The sequence below is a fragment of the Cyprinodon tularosa genome, unplaced genomic scaffold (assembly GCF_016077235.1).
Source record: "Cyprinodon tularosa strain WSP-4 unplaced genomic scaffold, ASM1607723v1 ctg76, whole genome shotgun sequence".
In the NCBI taxonomy this organism is placed as follows: domain Eukaryota; kingdom Metazoa; phylum Chordata; class Actinopteri; order Cyprinodontiformes; family Cyprinodontidae; genus Cyprinodon; species Cyprinodon tularosa.
In genome coordinates this window covers 1,153,657-1,171,284 of record NW_024039518.1, presented here as the reverse complement: position 1 = coordinate 1,171,284, position 17,628 = coordinate 1,153,657, and the positions used below count along the sequence as shown (strand labels likewise).

At 41.4% G+C, this 17,628-nt stretch overlaps 1 protein-coding gene across 4 annotated transcripts in view; it reads left to right on the top strand.

Annotated features, from left to right (window-relative positions):
* Positions 1-1,372: 1,372 nt before the first annotated feature.
* The window catches only part of chd3 (chromodomain helicase DNA binding protein 3), a 67,296-nt gene continuing 51,040 nt past the window's right edge, over positions 1,373-17,628 (top strand). The window contains exons 1-18 of one of the 4 annotated variants that reach the window (XM_038270400.1): positions 1,373-1,786; positions 4,920-5,047; positions 5,139-5,327; positions 5,422-5,546; positions 9,029-9,267; positions 9,409-9,542; positions 9,646-9,775; positions 12,650-12,825; positions 14,432-14,701; positions 14,827-15,030; positions 15,117-15,340; positions 15,426-15,557; positions 15,634-15,730; positions 15,928-16,119; positions 16,193-16,390; positions 16,480-16,617; positions 16,738-16,859; positions 16,960-17,133. In XM_038270400.1, coding sequence (XP_038126328.1) covers positions 1,618-1,786; positions 4,920-5,047; positions 5,139-5,327; positions 5,422-5,546; positions 9,029-9,267; positions 9,409-9,542; positions 9,646-9,775; positions 12,650-12,825; positions 14,432-14,701; positions 14,827-15,030; positions 15,117-15,340; positions 15,426-15,557; positions 15,634-15,730; positions 15,928-16,119; positions 16,193-16,390; positions 16,480-16,617; positions 16,738-16,859; positions 16,960-17,133 — 3,041 coding nt within the window. In that variant the 5' untranslated portion in view covers positions 1,373-1,617. Of the gene's footprint in view, positions 1,787-4,919; positions 5,048-5,138; positions 5,328-5,418; positions 5,547-9,028; positions 9,268-9,408; positions 9,543-9,645; positions 9,776-12,649; positions 12,826-14,431; positions 14,702-14,826; positions 15,031-15,116; positions 15,341-15,425; positions 15,558-15,633; positions 15,731-15,927; positions 16,120-16,192; positions 16,391-16,479; positions 16,618-16,737; positions 16,860-16,959; positions 17,134-17,628 lie in introns of all 4 variants that reach the window. The other 3 variants (XM_038270399.1, XM_038270397.1, XM_038270396.1) reach the window with 3 other exon arrangements.

Below are 17,628 nucleotides of genomic sequence, written 5' to 3'. Positions count from 1 at the left end.
TGAGGACCCCCTTGAGGTTGAGGACCCCCAGTTGAAGACCTCTGCTTTAGAGGTATTTATCAAAGTCAAGACTTAAATCAATGTGTGAGAAGTCTTGAAAATGTGTTTATGGACAATTTCTATTCAATCTGTCAGAGTTTAAGCTTGTTTGCAATGAACAGTGGACAAAGACAGGTCTCTATGTACAAAGATTTGAAGCTGCAGCTAGGTGGCTCTGAAGTGTAAAGGCTATACTACTTTTTGAAGTGAGGTGTTGGCCTAGTGGTTAGAGCAGCTTGTGCTCTGAGAAGGTTGCAAGTACCAGGTTCAATCCCCACAGCCTGCACTCTGGGTCCCTGAGCAAGACCCTTAACCACACACTGCTCCCTGGACGCCACACAATGGCAGCCCACTGCTCCCCAAGGGGATGGGTAACATGCATTTTATTGCTCTGTACTTGTTACAGTGTAATGACAATGAAACACTGGAAAAGGAAGAAAAAAGATAAAGCTCTATAAATCCACTTAGGTTCAACATCCAGACATGCTTTTCTTGCATGGGAAGTCAAAAACAATATTTTATTAATAAGAAAAGAAAAAAAAAATGCCTTGGGCAGCAGCAGCAGCCACTGAAGAGGGGGGGGGGGGGGGGGATGCTGTGTGGGGAGGGATTCCCATGGCCTTACTGCCATCCAGCTGACACATCCCTCTGCTAATGAGAGTTCAGATTTACAGCTCAGAAACCATGTCTGTGTCAGACCTCTGCATTACCTCACATTTTAGCACCCCGCCATGCTCACTGCGGCCCTGGGTCAGAGGGAAAACAGGAGTTATGCTTCTCATCAAAACACTTCAATCCCCACCACAAGTGGTTAATTTTTAAGCAATACAATCTGATGTAAGTCTGGGCATGGCTGCGGCAGATTTTTTTTCCAACCCTCCCTCCCCTTTCTCTCTCTCTCTCTCTTTGGATCCCTCCCCAGCACTCACTCATAGAATTGAGCGCGCGCACATGCACGCGCCCGCTCCTCCAAAATATATTTTATCATATCCAGCGGTGCTAAAGGAGAATATGTTTGATTTATTGGTGTCGGGCTCTGCAATGCAGCCAGTGTGAGATCTTGGATCCGGATTCGTGACTGATCCGGACCTGGGAGTGAGAAATTAGGCAGGGAGAGGGGGGGTTAGACCGAGAAGAAACAAACAAGTAACAATGTAACTTACATGCACTCACACACTCCTTTTTTTCTTGTAACAATGTGTACGTTTTTTAAAGAGGGAGGGGGGGGGGGGGACGCGGAGGGGAAGAGAGAGAGGGAGAGAGATAGAGAAAAAGGGAGGGGGTGCGTTCTGAAATAATATAGTCAGCCATTTTTTATGTAAGGGGATTTTTTTTTCTTATTGGGGGGGTTGTTAAAAAATAAATATAAGAGGGCGGCCATCTTTGTTGCTCTGCCTTAGTGTAAAATATTCCAAAACGCCCCCCTACTTTTCTCCCGTGCCGATTTGAATATTAAATAAATAACACTCCATCCGCTGCAAGAATTACAGCTTTTTGTCTTATTAATTTTTTTTAAATGTTTTTTATTTAAACACTGCACACAAGGACGGAGGCGCCAATGACGGCAGGAATATAATAATGTCCTCTCCTCTCCGCTCTTGCGAGGAAGACGAGGGCATGGTGGTTAATTCCGAGGGAGGAGATTTTGATGAAGACGATGAGGACGACGGGGAGCTGGACGAGAACGCAAGCGACATAAACTCGCCGGCGGCACCTCGGGAAACTGCAACACCACCAGCCGCGCCAGGTACGGTAGACTAGCTGCTAAAAAAGAAAAAAAAAAGAAAGAGTGGGGGCGATAAAAGACAGCCGAACTATTAACCCGCTATTAATGCATACGGATTAATAAAAAAATCACTTTCAGTGCGGGATATAGTTCCCCTCTATTGTAATTTACAGAAGTAACCCGTTATCTGAGCTATCTCTATCCATGTCCAGGACTGTACAGCAGAGTAGCTCGGCTGCGCGCACGCTTGCGCGCACACACACACACACAAGTAAAACGCAACACGAGATAGTTTAAAGCACCTACATGTCAAACTGGGTGCCATATTTGCAGCTGCTTATAAAGAAGAAGAGGAGGGACGGTAGAACTCCGGTTCTCTCCATCCACTTCCTCCTCACCTTTTCACCTCCCTGTAAAGTTTTAACCGAACTCGCCACAGCGAGCTCTCGCATCCATCCTCCGGAAAGTTACAGTTACATCTCCTCTCACCACAACCGCCACCTCTTTCGCATGACAGCGGCTTTCTGACATGAGAGAGAGAGAGAGAGAGAGAGGGGGGGGACACATGCAAATGAAGACCGGAGGGATAATAAGGTCCTGAAGCTGCACACCAGTCAAGCAGAATAAAGAAACACATAACAAACATGGACTCCCCCGCCGGAGGCTATGTATTTGATACCCGAGGAGCTGGTTTTTGTAGTGCAGTCAAACGAGGAAGAAACTAAGCCACAATATCCTGTTATTAACAGCTCGAAATAAGGCTATCCTTCTGTTTATATGCTGCCTAACTCCATTTAGCAGTTTGAATTAACGACAAACGCAGCTTGTGTCTGACAGGCTGTGATTGACGGATGGAACCTGATCATTCTGGAACTTTCTCCTGTTAACTTGCACTTTGCACTGAACGTCAACTAACGGTCGCTATCTAAAGAAATTGGGGAGAAAAAAAACTATTGAGAATAAAATATTACTTTATTTGAATAAATGTATGTAAGTTTGGATGAAAAAAACAACACGTTAGGAGAAGGAATGCAGCCGGTTGGCTCTAATTTCATGAATGAATATAACGGAGCAGTCCTCCATTGCTTTTGTCTTTATCGCCGTTGAACCGTGTCAGACGGATAAATGAGTGCTCGTTTCAAAGACTTTAACCCGCTGACGACCTTTCAGCGGCCGCAGCGGTGGCCTCGGTCTCTCTACCATCAACAGAATCCCCCTTTGGGAATACAGGAGTCGTTCCAGTTCACTGCACCGGTGGGCCTCTCTCAATCACCGAGCCCCGCGTGCGTGCAGCGGCCGCCCCCAGGCGTTCCTTCGGCGGCCCGCGCTGCTGCACGTCTTGGCGAGAAGTGTGGAGGCTTGGGGGTGGAGGGGAGTGAGGAGGTGGAGGAGGGAGGCTGCTGCTGCGCACTAACAAAGGCGGGGGAGACAATAAAATCAGACAGAAACCTAGCTTATCAAATTGTGGCTGCGCTTCAACGCTTTAGTGCTTTCTCTTCAAACAGAGGCAGCTATCTCCATCTTTTCTTCCTGCAGAAATAAACCCAGGTCGGTTTGTAGGCTAAAGTATAAACTGTGAGTGGTGGGATCATAGACATGTGGGCAGGATAGACAGACTTTATCATCATTTACTCCTTGAAAGGAAAGAAGAGATATTGTAATGTAATTTTCTAAGTTATGCTACACACAAATGTTAGTTTTTAATGAGAATTTCCTTCCTAAACAAAGTTTGATGGCTCCAGTTAGGCCAGATTAAATTTTTTACTACTCAAATTAAATAGATAAATACAAAAAAATAACAAATTGTGCCGAAAAATTTGTGCAAAAATAGCCCAAGCTCAGTCATTCTCCACAAAGATCCTCATAGACAAACTTTATTGTCATTTTGTATGCACAGAGTGTACACAAAACAAAACAATAGATTGGCAGCTTACAACAATGAAATTAAATTAACCATTTATAAAGTGCTGCAGTGATCAAGAATATAAACTGTGTAGGAGAAAAGAACAAAAAACTTTAAAAGTCGTGGTGTAAAAGGTGTTGCTATGGAAAGGTTCACTGCGGTGCAAAATAAATAAATATGGTGCAAAATGCAGTAGAAGATTTTTTGTTTTATTTAAAGGGATTATGAAAAAAATATATATCAGCCATGTTGGAAGTATATGATGTTTTCAGTCTTGATTTAGAGTTTTAAAAGTTCAACAGTCTGATGGTAGAGAGGAAAAAGCTGTTGCAGAACCTGCTGGGCCTGCAGCGGATGCTGCAAAGCCTCCACCCAGAGGGCAGCAGGGACATGCAGCCCTGGGATGAAATATCTTTAATGGAGGGAAGCTTTTTTGGGTTGGTCTAGACTTTCAGAGAGTTATTCTAACACATAGATATGCTCTTAATACTGTTTATTCCCTAGATTACTCTATATTTACATCCATTAGCATCTCCCCAATGGAATTGCTGAAGAAAGCATTCTCACAACATGATGGTGCCACCACTATGCTTCATATTGCTCATGGTTTATTCTGAGGGATTAGGCATGTTAGTTTTCTGACACTAGCATTTTAATGTCGACCAAAAGCGTCAACTTTAGAGGTAGGCACCTTGTTTTTTAGGGCTCCTGTCATCTACATGGCTACTGGTGAAGCAATAGATTTTTTTGCCACTCTTAGGTAAATATTGGTGTCTTTTTAATAGGTGAATGTTGTTGCTTGCACTTAATATCACCAATTGATATTGAGCTGAATAGGGCTGAATACGCTGCATCCTCCTCAAATCTTTTTTTTTATTATTAATGCAATAATGTATGTATTTTTGGTGACCCTACAATATGCATGATATGTTCTGTCAAATTGAGTTGTGTTTTCTGGTTATTTTGTAATGCACCGTAAAGGTGATTACCACTGATAGCATCCTGGCTTGTTGTATCTGATACCACCTGTCAGATCTCCTTAAAGCTCCTTTTCCACACTAATTCAGCAAGTGTCACAGTTCAGATAAGGTCAGAGGTCACGGGGGGCCTCTGTGGGCTGTATCATTCAGTCTTTTGTTGGGAGTAATTAGGTTCATCTGGGATTAAGTGGTTTGTTTGGGATGCGTTTTGACAAGATTACCGGCTCAGTCCTAATAAGTGTTGTTCCTTTTAACGCCCTATCGAACCCAGATGACGACCCAGAGATATCAGACAGAGAGGTCCCGTGCAAGAAGAAGGGCCGGCCCAAGAAAAAGAAGGACACAAAGAAGAAAGAAAAGGAGGGAAAGCCGATCAAAACAAAGAAACGCAAGAAGATCGTAAGTTTGACAGGTGACATGTATGGGTTTTTTTCTTCCTTTTCAATGACCTGTTTGATCTTTTATTTTTATTTCCCCATCTATCCCTCAGGACAGCGATGTAGAACGAATTTCTGACAGAGAAAGAGACTATGGGGAAAACTCAGACAGCGTGGCCAGCGACTATGGCTCTGGTGAGAAAAAGAAAAAGAAGAAACACAAAGAAAGGAAGGAGAAGAAAACCAAGAAAAAGAAAAAGGATGACGGGGACCGAGACAGCAGCCAGGAGGAAACGACAAAGGTAAAAGATGCTCTTCGCCTCTCTGTCCGTCAGTGATTTGTCCTCGGAAATAGAGAAATAATTCCTCCCCTGATTGGTGGTCACTCCTCAGCAGCCGATAGAGCAGAAAACGTCTGCCCAGCTGGCAAAGGAGTGGGGTCTGGAGGATGTTGATCATACCTTCACAGAGGACGACTACAGGGAGCTCACAAACTATAAAGCCTTCAGCCAGTTTATGAGGTATGGATTAACTCCAAGCTGTTGGTTGCAACTGTGTGTGACATCAAGAGCAGCGGCTATGCTTTGAGGGAGTTATACAATATGCTTTCTCAGTTATGTTTGTTGATCATTTAAACTGCTTAAACCTCAACACCTCTCGCTCCTGATTTCATAGTCCTGAAATGTATCTCAAATTAACTCCATGAGTTGTATTGCATTGTTAGGAAAGCATTTCCTAAAATAATATTCATAGCTTATAGTTTAATAAATATAGGTTAAAAAAAAGCTTCCTGTCTATCAATATTGACCATTGAATCTTTAAAAGCCGCTATAGTAAAATCAAAGTTGAAACCTTTCAACTGAGAGCAGTGTCTGTAAGTGTGCCCCAATCTAGCTGTGGCTACACTGTGGCTAGCCACTATGCACTAATGTTTAACTATTTCGCCCTATATAAGTGTTGAAGCATATATAATAAGTGTGTTATTCCAGCTCTGTCATGGTGTTAACTTTTTAACACTTTTTTTAAACTCAATCTCATGCGAAACAATGTAGATTACATGCCCCAAAGCCCTTACTGCTGTAGTTTTAACGCTAGTTAAACTTAAGAAAACCTGTGTAACATCATCACAAGCAACTTTCTAATTTCTCTGACTTCAGCACACAGTTTGACCAAACTTTTATAGTTTTGGTCCATGTGTCCTCCAGCTTCCTTCTACAGTCTGAAATGATGACTATTAAGACAGATTTATGGTTGACATATCTACTGTCTAAGCCCCGAGGGGGTCCACGAGGGTACTGCATGGGGGTCGCAAAAGTTTTGATTGATTAGACTTTTTTTTTTATATTCCCCCCCTGCATTTTCTTCCGGTAATCGAAAGGACTTTAAATACACATTAACATGAATTCAACACACTGTAGTGAACAGAAAAATGGAGGCAGAAGAAGTCTTTCAGTCATCAATGCACACATTCAGTGATACACAGGAGCTCTTTCAAGCTGGTCACCGTTTCATTCACAACACCTGTCCCATCAACTAGGAATAAGAATCAGAAATACTTTAATAATCCCAGGGAGGAATTACTTTCATTACAAGACTCCATATGTAATAGAGTGACTATAGGACCAGTTTGATATAACACAATTTCATACATTATATAATTAAGGGGTCCCTGCTCCATCTCACCATCCGTTTGGGGGTCCTTGGCCTGGAAAACGTTGAAGACCCCTGGTCTAAGCATAACTGAGACATTCTCAGCAAAGGTTTTGCAGCATTATATACTCTATGCAGCATATCTCCACTGTACCCAGTATTCTAGCCTAGTCTAGGGAGAAGTGTAAAGCACCGATCGCAAGCTTAAAACACCATTACACTAGGGGTGAAGAAAAAAATCAATTTGAGCTCAAATCGCATTTCTAACATTTAAAGATTCAGAATCGATTCTCATTTTCTTTAAAAACGATTTTTTTTTTGTGGGTGCGGATGTGCCTTATCAGGCACCATAGTGTTTGGTGAAACCAATGAGCAGTGTTAGCTATGCACAGGCATGCAAGCGTTAGCCTAGCAGGCTACAGAGTGGTGTGTAGTGTTGTGTGAGCTACTGTGTTTGTTGCCGCAAAAGTATGGAGGATGAAGAAAAAGCAATTCAACCGCCTCCGCGGTCTTTAAAAGCAACCATTTGGAAACACTTTGGAGTTTACCTTCAACCCGGCCCGGGTAAGAAAGGGCTTGACATGACTCATGCGATTTGCAGAGATTGCAACGGTAAAGTTAAGTATTTCAGGAGTACTTCAAATCCCGGTTTTCATCACGAAAGACATCACCCACAGTTCTTGGTAGAATTGACCTTTCGGTGTTTACATTATTGCAATTGGTAAATAAAACATTAACAATTATAAAGTCTTTATAAATGTACTCTTCTTTCATGCCAGCAGACTGGAATAGATCCTGAGAATCGTTTTGGATCATAAATGAATCGTTTCTGAATCGAATCGTTTGGATTTAAAAGAATCGGAAAAAAATCTAATTGTGACCCCAAGAATCGATTCTAAATCGAATCGTGGGAATCCCAAAGATTCACAGCCCTACATTACACATAGATGAAGAAAACCCAGTTGGTTCCAACATTTCAGTAGTTCTTCAAAAGCTGTTAACCGTGGTGGTGGCAGTCATGAGATGTCTGAAGATATCTACCTTCCCCGGTAGGAGCTTTTGCTCATCTGCCGTGTTTTTCCACATGAAACTGTCCTGGTAGTTAGAAATTTTCAAGGTGGGCAATGCAGGAAAATCAGGTCCTAGTTAAAGCCACACAGAGGGGTAGGGAAGTTGAAATGACTCAATTCGAATGCATATCTCATGGGTGGGTATAAACCTTGCATAAACCAGCTGTAACCAGGGGGTTCTAAACTGCACAAATGTGTGTATGCAAACAATTAATCAATTTAAAATAAATTTTTTCATGAATGGTTTATTAGATTAGAATTTTTTCCATCCGATTAAATGATAATCACTGCTCAAAAGCATGAAAGAGGATTATGTGGTGGTAGATGTGTCCGATTGCTGTTTGTGTGTTGTTGAATTGTGCACATGTGTCAGTTCCCCTTCCTTCGCAAAAGTCCTCTACTCTGGAAACACCAAAAAAAGTTAACCTCACCCATTTCTAATGATCTCCAATCAAATCGTTCTGTATACGCGGTAAAAGGAAAAACATTAACTACTAAGACAATGTATCTTTCCATGCACCTGTTAATGGGTGACTTATTAAAGTAGACTAATAAACTCAAAATTGCCTGCATCAAACAGCAGCATATAAATTCAGAGCTAAAAACTTGAATGATGTAAAGTAATAAAAAAAAAAAAAAGAAAATAATAAAAATAATGACAAAATAAATAAAAGAAAAATCCTAAAAAAACAACAAAAAAGGAATTATACTTTTCAGGAACAGTGGTGCTTGCAAATACCTGCTCATAGGAAATGACGTCAGTCAGTGTGTTTAAATATATCTGCTAAATATATCTTAGCAGCTCTGAGCCCAGCAGGCAGTTGCTCGGCTCTGTGTATAAATTTACTAAAAATAACTGCTCTGACTTTGCAGGAAGGAGTTATATTGACATATTTAGTCTAATTACAAAGCATCACTTATCACAATGTGGCCAAATAAGTGCTGTGCTTATATTCTGATGGACCGCTTGTCCTCTTTATAGAAACTGTGTGATCTTGTTAGTTTGGTCAGGGTCACATGACATGGCTTGGATACTTTGATTGCTTTGTGTTGTGGCGGCACATGGCAGTCACACCAAACATTCAAAATTAGATTGATTCATGAAACTTAAGTGTGACAACCCAGATATGATGGGGATTCTTTAGTTTTTTTTATAGCTAGTGTGAATTTTACCCAGCTAAATGGATAAACCAGCATAGAGCCACAGAACTAGATTACATATGGTTTGAGTTGCTGCATCTTAATGGTGTTTTTCTCTCTCTTTCTTTTTTTTTAAACCCCAGGCCAATGATAGCCAAAAAGAACCCGAAAATCCCCATGTCGAAGATGATGACCATCCTCGGGGCCAAGTGGAGGGAGTTCAGCTCTAACAACCCCTTCAAAGGCAACGCCGCTGCCGTCGCAGCCGCAGCTGCCGCCGCCGCCGTTGCTGTTGCCGAGCAGGTCTCTGCAGCGACCGCCTCGCCCGAACCACCGCCTCAGCTGCCACCCATTAGAAAGGCCAAGACGAAAGAGGGCAAAGGTCAGCTATAGCTTAGATCTTCTTTAGTCTGAAGTGTTGCTTTATCGTGTAAAATGTTTAGAAGTAAAGAAATAATCTAGTTTGTGTTGTATTGCATTTATTACATTTATCCCATTGTGACTGGCCTTATTATCCGTGCAGGTCCTGGATATAAAAAGCGTAGTAAAAGTCCTCGAGTCCCCGACAAGAAGAAAGCCATTGCTAAGGCTAAAAAGATGGCCCCCATTCGTATTAAACTATTACCTATAGCTGGGAAGAGGAAAAAGAGCTGCTCTGTGAGTACCGTGTTTATATTCTGCTTGAGTGATGATACATATTCCCTTAGTGTATTTTTAACCTCATCGCTTGGCCTCTTGTTGTTTTCACCTGCTCTTTCAGAGCGAGGACATCGATGAGGACGAGTCTGAGCAGGAGGACTCCAGCGTTCACAGCTCCTCTGTTCGTTCCGACAGCTCCGGAAGGGTAAAAAAGAACAAACGGGGACGGCCCGCCAAGAAGAAGAAGAAAAGTAAGAACAAAACAGATTATAAAACATATAAAATGTTGTAGGTATGATGAGTTTTCAGGGATTTTATGAAATCTGTGATATTATAACTAATTTTCTTCAAGGTCCACGCTCGTTTAAAGGTTTCTCTGTAGTTTTTAGTCTCGCTACAGTTTCCTACAGCCCTGCTAATAAGATAGCAGAGGGACACAGCAGTGCCTCTCCCCCACCTGTTGCTGTGCCCGACTGGCTACAATAGGCAACATTTCAAAGAACAATGGCGACGCACAGAGCTTAAATAGTTTAAAACGGAACGCTGTTTTTTTTTATATTGGCCCCTTGATTTTACGTTATTACATCATGTTCTACTCACCCATATAAGTTTTGTGTCATTTGGAGCTGTTCTGAAGATATTCCGTTAGGTTAGATCCAAGTAACGTCTTCCTATGGGCAACGACTTGAAGGCACAAACTAAACTGTTCATAATTTATCATTTATGGTACACGAGCATTCATAACCTGTAGGCGAATCACTGTCCCCCAGACATCTGCGGTTATATTTTTTATATTTATATTTTTTAAGACAAAGCAGAGTGTGTATGACGTGATAAGAGTGTATGAGAGTGATAAGATTAGGGTTAACTGTGAATATACCAGCATTGTTTGGGAAATTAAAACCAGAGTAGAAAGATTTCAAATCTCTTGGTTCCGTTTTCCCGTGTGAACTGGATCTTTTCTTTTACGATCCTGTCATAGCGCAATTTCTCCTTATAGCCCACATCCTCTACGCTGCCATGTTGCCAGATTTACCTCAGATTAGTTATCTGTAGATGTCACTACCCAATCCCTACACGATCCCTACCATCAGCTCATTTACGCATGAGCAACCAGATATTCATCCAGGTTGCCATAAATAATATGATCATTGCACTAAAAGTACTTATTTCTATCCTTAACTCACTTAAGAATGCTAATACACATCTTTAAAACATTGTTTATGACTTTTCTGATACAATTTTAGTACTTTTTTTCTTCGTTATATTGCTTGTCTGACGTCATTATCAGACATGCTCACAGTCGTCCGGCAAAATATGAATAAAACCATATTTATTTATTTTTTTTAGTTTCTTTAGATTTTTTTTCTTTAGATTACGCAATTTATATACGGTAAGTTTAATACAAAAGGAAAAAATGAAACACAATTTAGGTTTTTTTTGCAAAAGAAAATGGAGGGCGACCCAGAGGTATATCTGGTTGCGAATGCGCAAATGAGCTGATGGTATGGATGGCGCTTCCGGTACGGATCGGGTAGTGACAATGGATGCATGGAGCTTTTTTTTTTTCTTTGTGTATTTCCGTGGCATTCTCACAGCGCCACCTGTGGGCCCGGCATACACACTACAGCATCTTCCGTGGCGCTGCATACACTCCCCTCGGCGCTCATTTTTCCAAATTGATTCTGAATGACATTGTTTTCATCTCTGTGTGGGCGGGGCTACCCTTCAGGGGAGTCACACGTACCTGATGGCTGGTCCTTTTAATGTATCCCTGTACAGACTGCATTCAAATCGCCAGACTTTTGCTGAAACAATTGCTAAAGACCACCTCTGAAGATGGAGGAAAGTGAATTGCTTTTAACATTTCTTGAGTTTGTTAAAATTTGTATTATTGGGAACAAAAAACGATGTTTTCTGCCTGCATCTTGGGATGAAAGTACTTTCCACTGTTTTTTCAGCAGTCATACAGTTTTTATGCCCTCGTTGCCTCTATTTGGATCTGTAAACTTTAAATGATTATATTATTTTCAGGGTTTCCAAGGGTCATTAAAAATCATTAAATTTCATTAAATTAGAATTTTTTAAATCAAGGCCTTAATTGGCATTAAAATTCATTAAATGTGTTTATTGTGGCATTTTAAATGCCTTTTTTTTTATAATTGTTTATAAAAAACTATTTCATCAAACATATTATATCACAATATATTTGTGTGGAACTGCTTCCGTTTGATCGCGAAGCCGTATGTTCAGAAAAAGCTAGAGAATGGGGGGAAAAATGCCAATTTCAACAAAAGTGGCTGGAAAACGAGGAATTCGAGACATGCCTGCAGCCTGTCGATGGGTACCTTTCATTTATTTATTTAGTTATTTTATTTTATTTTTTCCTACTTGCCTTGATTCTGTTTTATTTTAATATTTTTTTAGTGATGTAAAGCACTTTGCATTGTCTTTGTACCGATTTGTGCTATACAAATGAACTTGCCTTGCCTTGCCTTAGCTGTTGGTGCCATTAAAATGATTTCTAAGAGCATTAAAAATCATTAAGTTACAGTTGTTCATTCCTGTATAAACCCTGATTTTGTTCATCAGTGACTAGTAGAAAAAATAGAGAGCTTATCTTTGCAGAATTACTATAGTTTATTTTCATTGAAATAATTTGGACATTTAAGTGCTTGAATTCTTCCAAGTTCAACATTATTTCAACCATCAACATTATTTCAACCATCAATGAGTGCTTTATTCGCTCATATGTTAACGTTTTCTATGTTTTTATTTTTTTTTACTAATTGCCTGCCAATCTGTGGTTTTTTTCCTTTGTGTTTTTACCAAATGTTTCTGTTAAAAAGTCCTTTTCTTGCCATTTTCTTTCACGCCTGATCTAAAAAGAGGTATGGGAGAAATAAAAGGGTTTTTTAGGGCTTTATTTATTATGGATTCATTTTAACACAAGCACTGGTGAATAATCAGTTAGAAAATCAAATTGAGGAGGATTTTAAAAAGGAGGTCCACCTATTGAGGAGACTAAATAAAGGAACAACCTCTGTGTTAAAACACCCTAATATGTTGATTTTCAGGTGTGTCTAAATGAATTCTAATAATATGGTTTGTTTTTCTGTTTCCAGTTCCAGGTGAGGAGGAAGGTGACGGCTATGAGACCGATCACCAGGACTACTGTGAGGTGTGTCAGCAGGGCGGCGAGATCATCCTGTGTGACACCTGTCCCCGAGCGTACCACCTTGTATGCCTTGAGCCAGAATTGGACAAGGCTCCCGAGGGCAAGTGGAGCTGCCCGCATTGTGTGAGTACAACTTGCAGAGAGGGTCATCTGTCTTTATTCTCTATGCAGGATTCTGCTTTGGTATTTTTTTTTCCACCTCTAAGCTAATTTCCATTGAACAAGGAAAGTAGATAGGAAGGGACTCTAAATCATTGTTGCTTAACCGACTCTGGTATACAACACAAAAAAAGATATGCAAAATAGATAAAGCCATCTTTTGCAGCAACATAGTAGAGATAACAACGTCTGCTATGATTCGGTACCGGATGCATTCTGAAGATACTGATTTATATTTATATATATATATATAGTAAATGTGTAGCTATTTTCTTGTACATTAATTTGACTTGAATATGTTTTCTTGTTTTTTTCCGTTTTGCAAAGTGGCTGAAAAATATCGGCATCATTTCATATTTATTCTAATTCTATTTTAACAATTTTGCACCTACATGCATCTTTTAGCATCGCAGCCTGAAGCTCAGAATAAGCTGAAACACGCAGCTGGATGTAGATTTTATGATGGTGCTTATGTCAAAATCAAACAGTTAAGTTTTAAGGAAACTGCAGGGATAATAAACTACTTACTGTGGTTATTTGTGTTGGAAAACATGTAAAGTTTATAACAGTAAGAGCGTAGCATGAGATTTTATACTCAATTGTCCCAGTTTAACCACATGGATACATATTTGTATTGAGGAGAAACATGCACATGTCCTCTGGCTTAGGGTTGCAGAAGGCAGGTGGTGTTTTTATTTATTTGTTGAGCGTCCAGGATGGTTTGACATGAAGCATTGATCTATTTTTCCTGAGCTCCTTGCAGAGTCTTAAAGGCTGCAGTGAGGATCCACTGAATACTGCTCAAATTTACACCTTTATTTAGCCTCAAGGGTCCTACTATCTCTGCTGCCAAGATAAAGAAATATATGTAAATACCTTTATTGTCCCACAGTGGGAAAACTAACTCTGCATTTAACCTCTTAACATCCACCACATTTTGGGTAATCCTCGCCTATTTTACATAACCAAATGGAAAAGCAAATAACTTAAAAACTGTAAGCCCAAATTACATGTGCAAAACATTATTTGAAAGCTAAAACCCTCTAGTTTCCTTATATATAAATTAAAATAGGGTGAGTAAAACACAGACCAACCTGCATCAGTTCAAACATGACTCAAAGTTTTTTTTTTTTCTTATTCTCGAAAATGATAGGTCTTTTTTGAACAGCAGTAATAAATACATTCTTGAGAAAAAGCAGGTTTTATTGCATTGTATTTGTTCTACATCATGTCAACCACAAATCCAGAAAATTTCAGACCTCTAGCCAAAACAGTTCCAGATCTGTGGGGATTGGAACTTTTGGTGTCAGCTTGGAGTTGAACGCAATGGCTCCACCTGCTGGAATTTTATGCATTCTGAGTTATTACCCCCACTTAAGAGGTTAACCCATCCCCTTGGGAAGCTGCCATTGTGTGTCGCCCAGGGAGCAGTGTGGGGTTAAGGGTTTTTGCCCAGGTAACCAGAGTGGAGACTGAGGGGCACAAACGCTCTGCTCTAACCACTAGGCCATCACTCCCCCTGACACCAAATGACCCCAACTATGTATGATGTTTTTCATTGTTCATGCAGGAAAAAGAAGGAATCCAGTGGGAGGCAAAAGATGACGACTTTGAGGATTTTGAGGAGGACAGCGAGGACAGAGTGATATCCGAGGTCAGCATAGGGGTCCCCACCAGCACAGAGGAAGAGGAGGACGACCACATGGAGTTCTGCCGGGTGTGTAAGGACGGCGGAGAACTGCTGTGCTGCGACACGTGCACATCCTCCTACCACATTCACTGTCTGAACCCTCCGCTGCCCGAGATCCCCAACGGCGAGTGGCTCTGTCCACGATGCACGGTCTGTCCTCTCTGCATTAAATTAGCTTTTTTTTTTATTGATTTATTAACACCACAAATCTGAGGAATTGTTAGGGGGGGGGGCAGCATTTAGATCTGATTTGTCCGATTACTTCATCCCTGTAGTGTCCTCCTATCAAAGGAAGGGTTCAGAAGATCCTCCACTGGAAATGGGGCGAACCACCTCCTCCCATTCCCGTCCCACCGCCTCCAGACGCACCTCCTGACGCCCCTCCGCCTCCGCCTATGAAGGGCAGAGCTGAGAGGGAGTTTTTCGTTAAGCTGACCAACCAATCATACTGGCACTGTACCTGGATCACTGAGCTGCAGGTAATATAACCCTAAAAACACCTTTAAGAGACACACATTTATCAGGATTTTTTTATTTCTTATTTTTATTACCTTTCATCCTTCAGCTGGAGATCTTCCACTCAGTGATGTACAGAAACTACCAGAGGAAGACAGATATGGACGAACCCCCCAGCCTGGATTACGGGTCGGGGGCAGAGGACGAGAACGGAGGGGGTAAGAGCGAGAAGAGACGGGCCAAAGATCCCCAGTACGCCCTGCTAGAGGAGAAGTACTACAAATACGGCATCAAACCGGAGTGGATGATGATTCATCGCATCATAAACCACAGGTACGAGTCATTAAAGCCTGTGAGACAGCTGTGTCTCTCTTTGTGGAACAAATGCTCACTGCCCTGCACGTGTCCCTCGTATCAGTGTGGACAAAAAGGGGATGTATCACTACCTGGTAAAGTGGAAAGATCTGACCTATGACCAGTGTACCTGGGAAAGAGATGACATGGATATACCTGAGTTTGAACTCCACAAAGCCAACTACTGGAGACACAGGTAGGAATCATGCTGATACGCACTGCCAATGCTACGTGAAAGCACATTTCCACGGCCTGTTGTTTTGGTTCAACAGGGACAGCATCATGAAAGAAGACCCTGATAAACCCAGGAAGATGACGAGCAAAGAGGGAGACGGTGAAGAGGAGTCTCCTCCTTCCCCACTCACAGATGTAAGGCTGCCATCTGTTTAGTTTGCCTAAAACATGGCCGTTCTCTAAGCGTCTCTTAGTTGCTGTCACTTAATGCAAACAAGCCTTTTATAAACAGATTATAATAATATTAAGAGGCACACCGACTGATTTAAAGCCAAATGAATACTTGGTTATATATTGTTGTTGAATTGACTCAATGTTTTTATCGGCTCCAGCCAACCATCAAATATGAGGAGCAGCCTGACTTTGTGACAGCGACAGGCGGCACCTTGCATCTCTACCAGCTGGAGGGGCTCAACTGGCTTCGGTTCTCCTGGGCCCAGGGCACAGACACCATCCTGGCAGATGAAATGGGCCTCGGCAAAACCATCCAGACAATCGTCTTTCTCTACTCGCTGTTTAAAGAGGTACAGATGATCAGCTATCCTAGCACTTTAGTGGTACCGTAGGACACTAACGCCGTGTTCTGTATTTCTTCAGGGCCACACTAAGGGTCCTTTCCTGGTCAGTGCACCCCTTTCCACTATCATAAACTGGGAGAGGGAGTTTGAGATGTGGGCTCCCGATTTTTACGTGGTGACGTACACTGGAGACAAAGACAGCCGAGCTATCATCAGAGAGAATGAGTTCACATTCGATGACTCCATCAAAGCAGGAAAGAAAGCCTTCAAGCTGAAGGTGGGAAGGCGTTAAAAACCCCCTAACAACGGCGACGTCTTTCAGAGAACCAGATGTTCATTCTTCTTCTGTTGTTTCCCTTGCTGCAGCGCGAGGCTCCCATTAAATTTCACGTCCTTCTCACCTCCTATGAGTTGGTGACTATAGATCAAACGGCACTGAAGTCCATCGACTGGGCGTGTCTGGTGGTGGATGAGGCTCATCGCCTGAAGAACAACCAGTCCAAGGTACCAGCCCTCAGTTTGTCCCTGTAGGGGTGGTCTGTAATAATCCACAAGTTATAAAGAAGTATTGTTTCTTCCTCTGTCATTTACTGCTAAACAATGACATATGTTTGTCTTTTGTAGTTTTTCAGGCGTCTAAATGACTACAAAATTGACTACAAGCTGCTGCTGACAGGAACTCCTCTACAGAACAATCTGGAAGAGTTGTTCCATCTGCTCAACTTCCTCACACCCAATCGCTTTAAGTATGACTTCTTGGGTTCATTCATTTCTTTCCCTATCAGACATTTCATAAAGTGAGATATGATTGCCTCTTTTACACGGTGAAGCGTTTCCTCTATGCAGCAACCTTGAGGGCTTCCTGGAAGAGTTCGCCGACATCTCCAAAGAGGACCAGATCAAAAAACTTCACGACCTCCTGGGTCCTCACATGCTACGGAGACTCAAGGCCGACGTCTTCAAGAACATGCCCGCTAAGACCGAGCTGATCGTCAGAGTGGAGCTGAGCCCCATGCAGAAGTATGCGCCAGAAAACCCAGTTTACTTATTAAATGCAAAGGGGTGTAACAGCACCAAGCATTTACAGAACTGAAGTTGCTCACAGGTACAAGCAGTCAGATAAATGATATATCAATAACAGCAGAGTACACAGGTTTTTATGAGCTTTTTAGAAGTAATACAACTATGGCTGAAACAATTATTAATAAATTGTCGAAATAATCCTCAACTAATTTAGTAATCGATTAATCATTAACTGGAGTATAGAGGCTCTAAAATGTGCCTTTAGCTGACAGAAAAATCAAGTTAGAGCTACCAAGAACTACTTAAGTGGAAAAATTTAGTATCACCTGGTGTAATTCCGTAAAAAATGTTCTTTAAGGAACCTTTTGCGGTCCAATTAATGGAAAAAATTATCGACTGATTAATCGGTTAGAAAAATAATCAGTTGCAGCAGTCATTGTGCAACACACTTCACACCAAACTAATGCAAAAGTGGATAGGTTTTTTTATTCA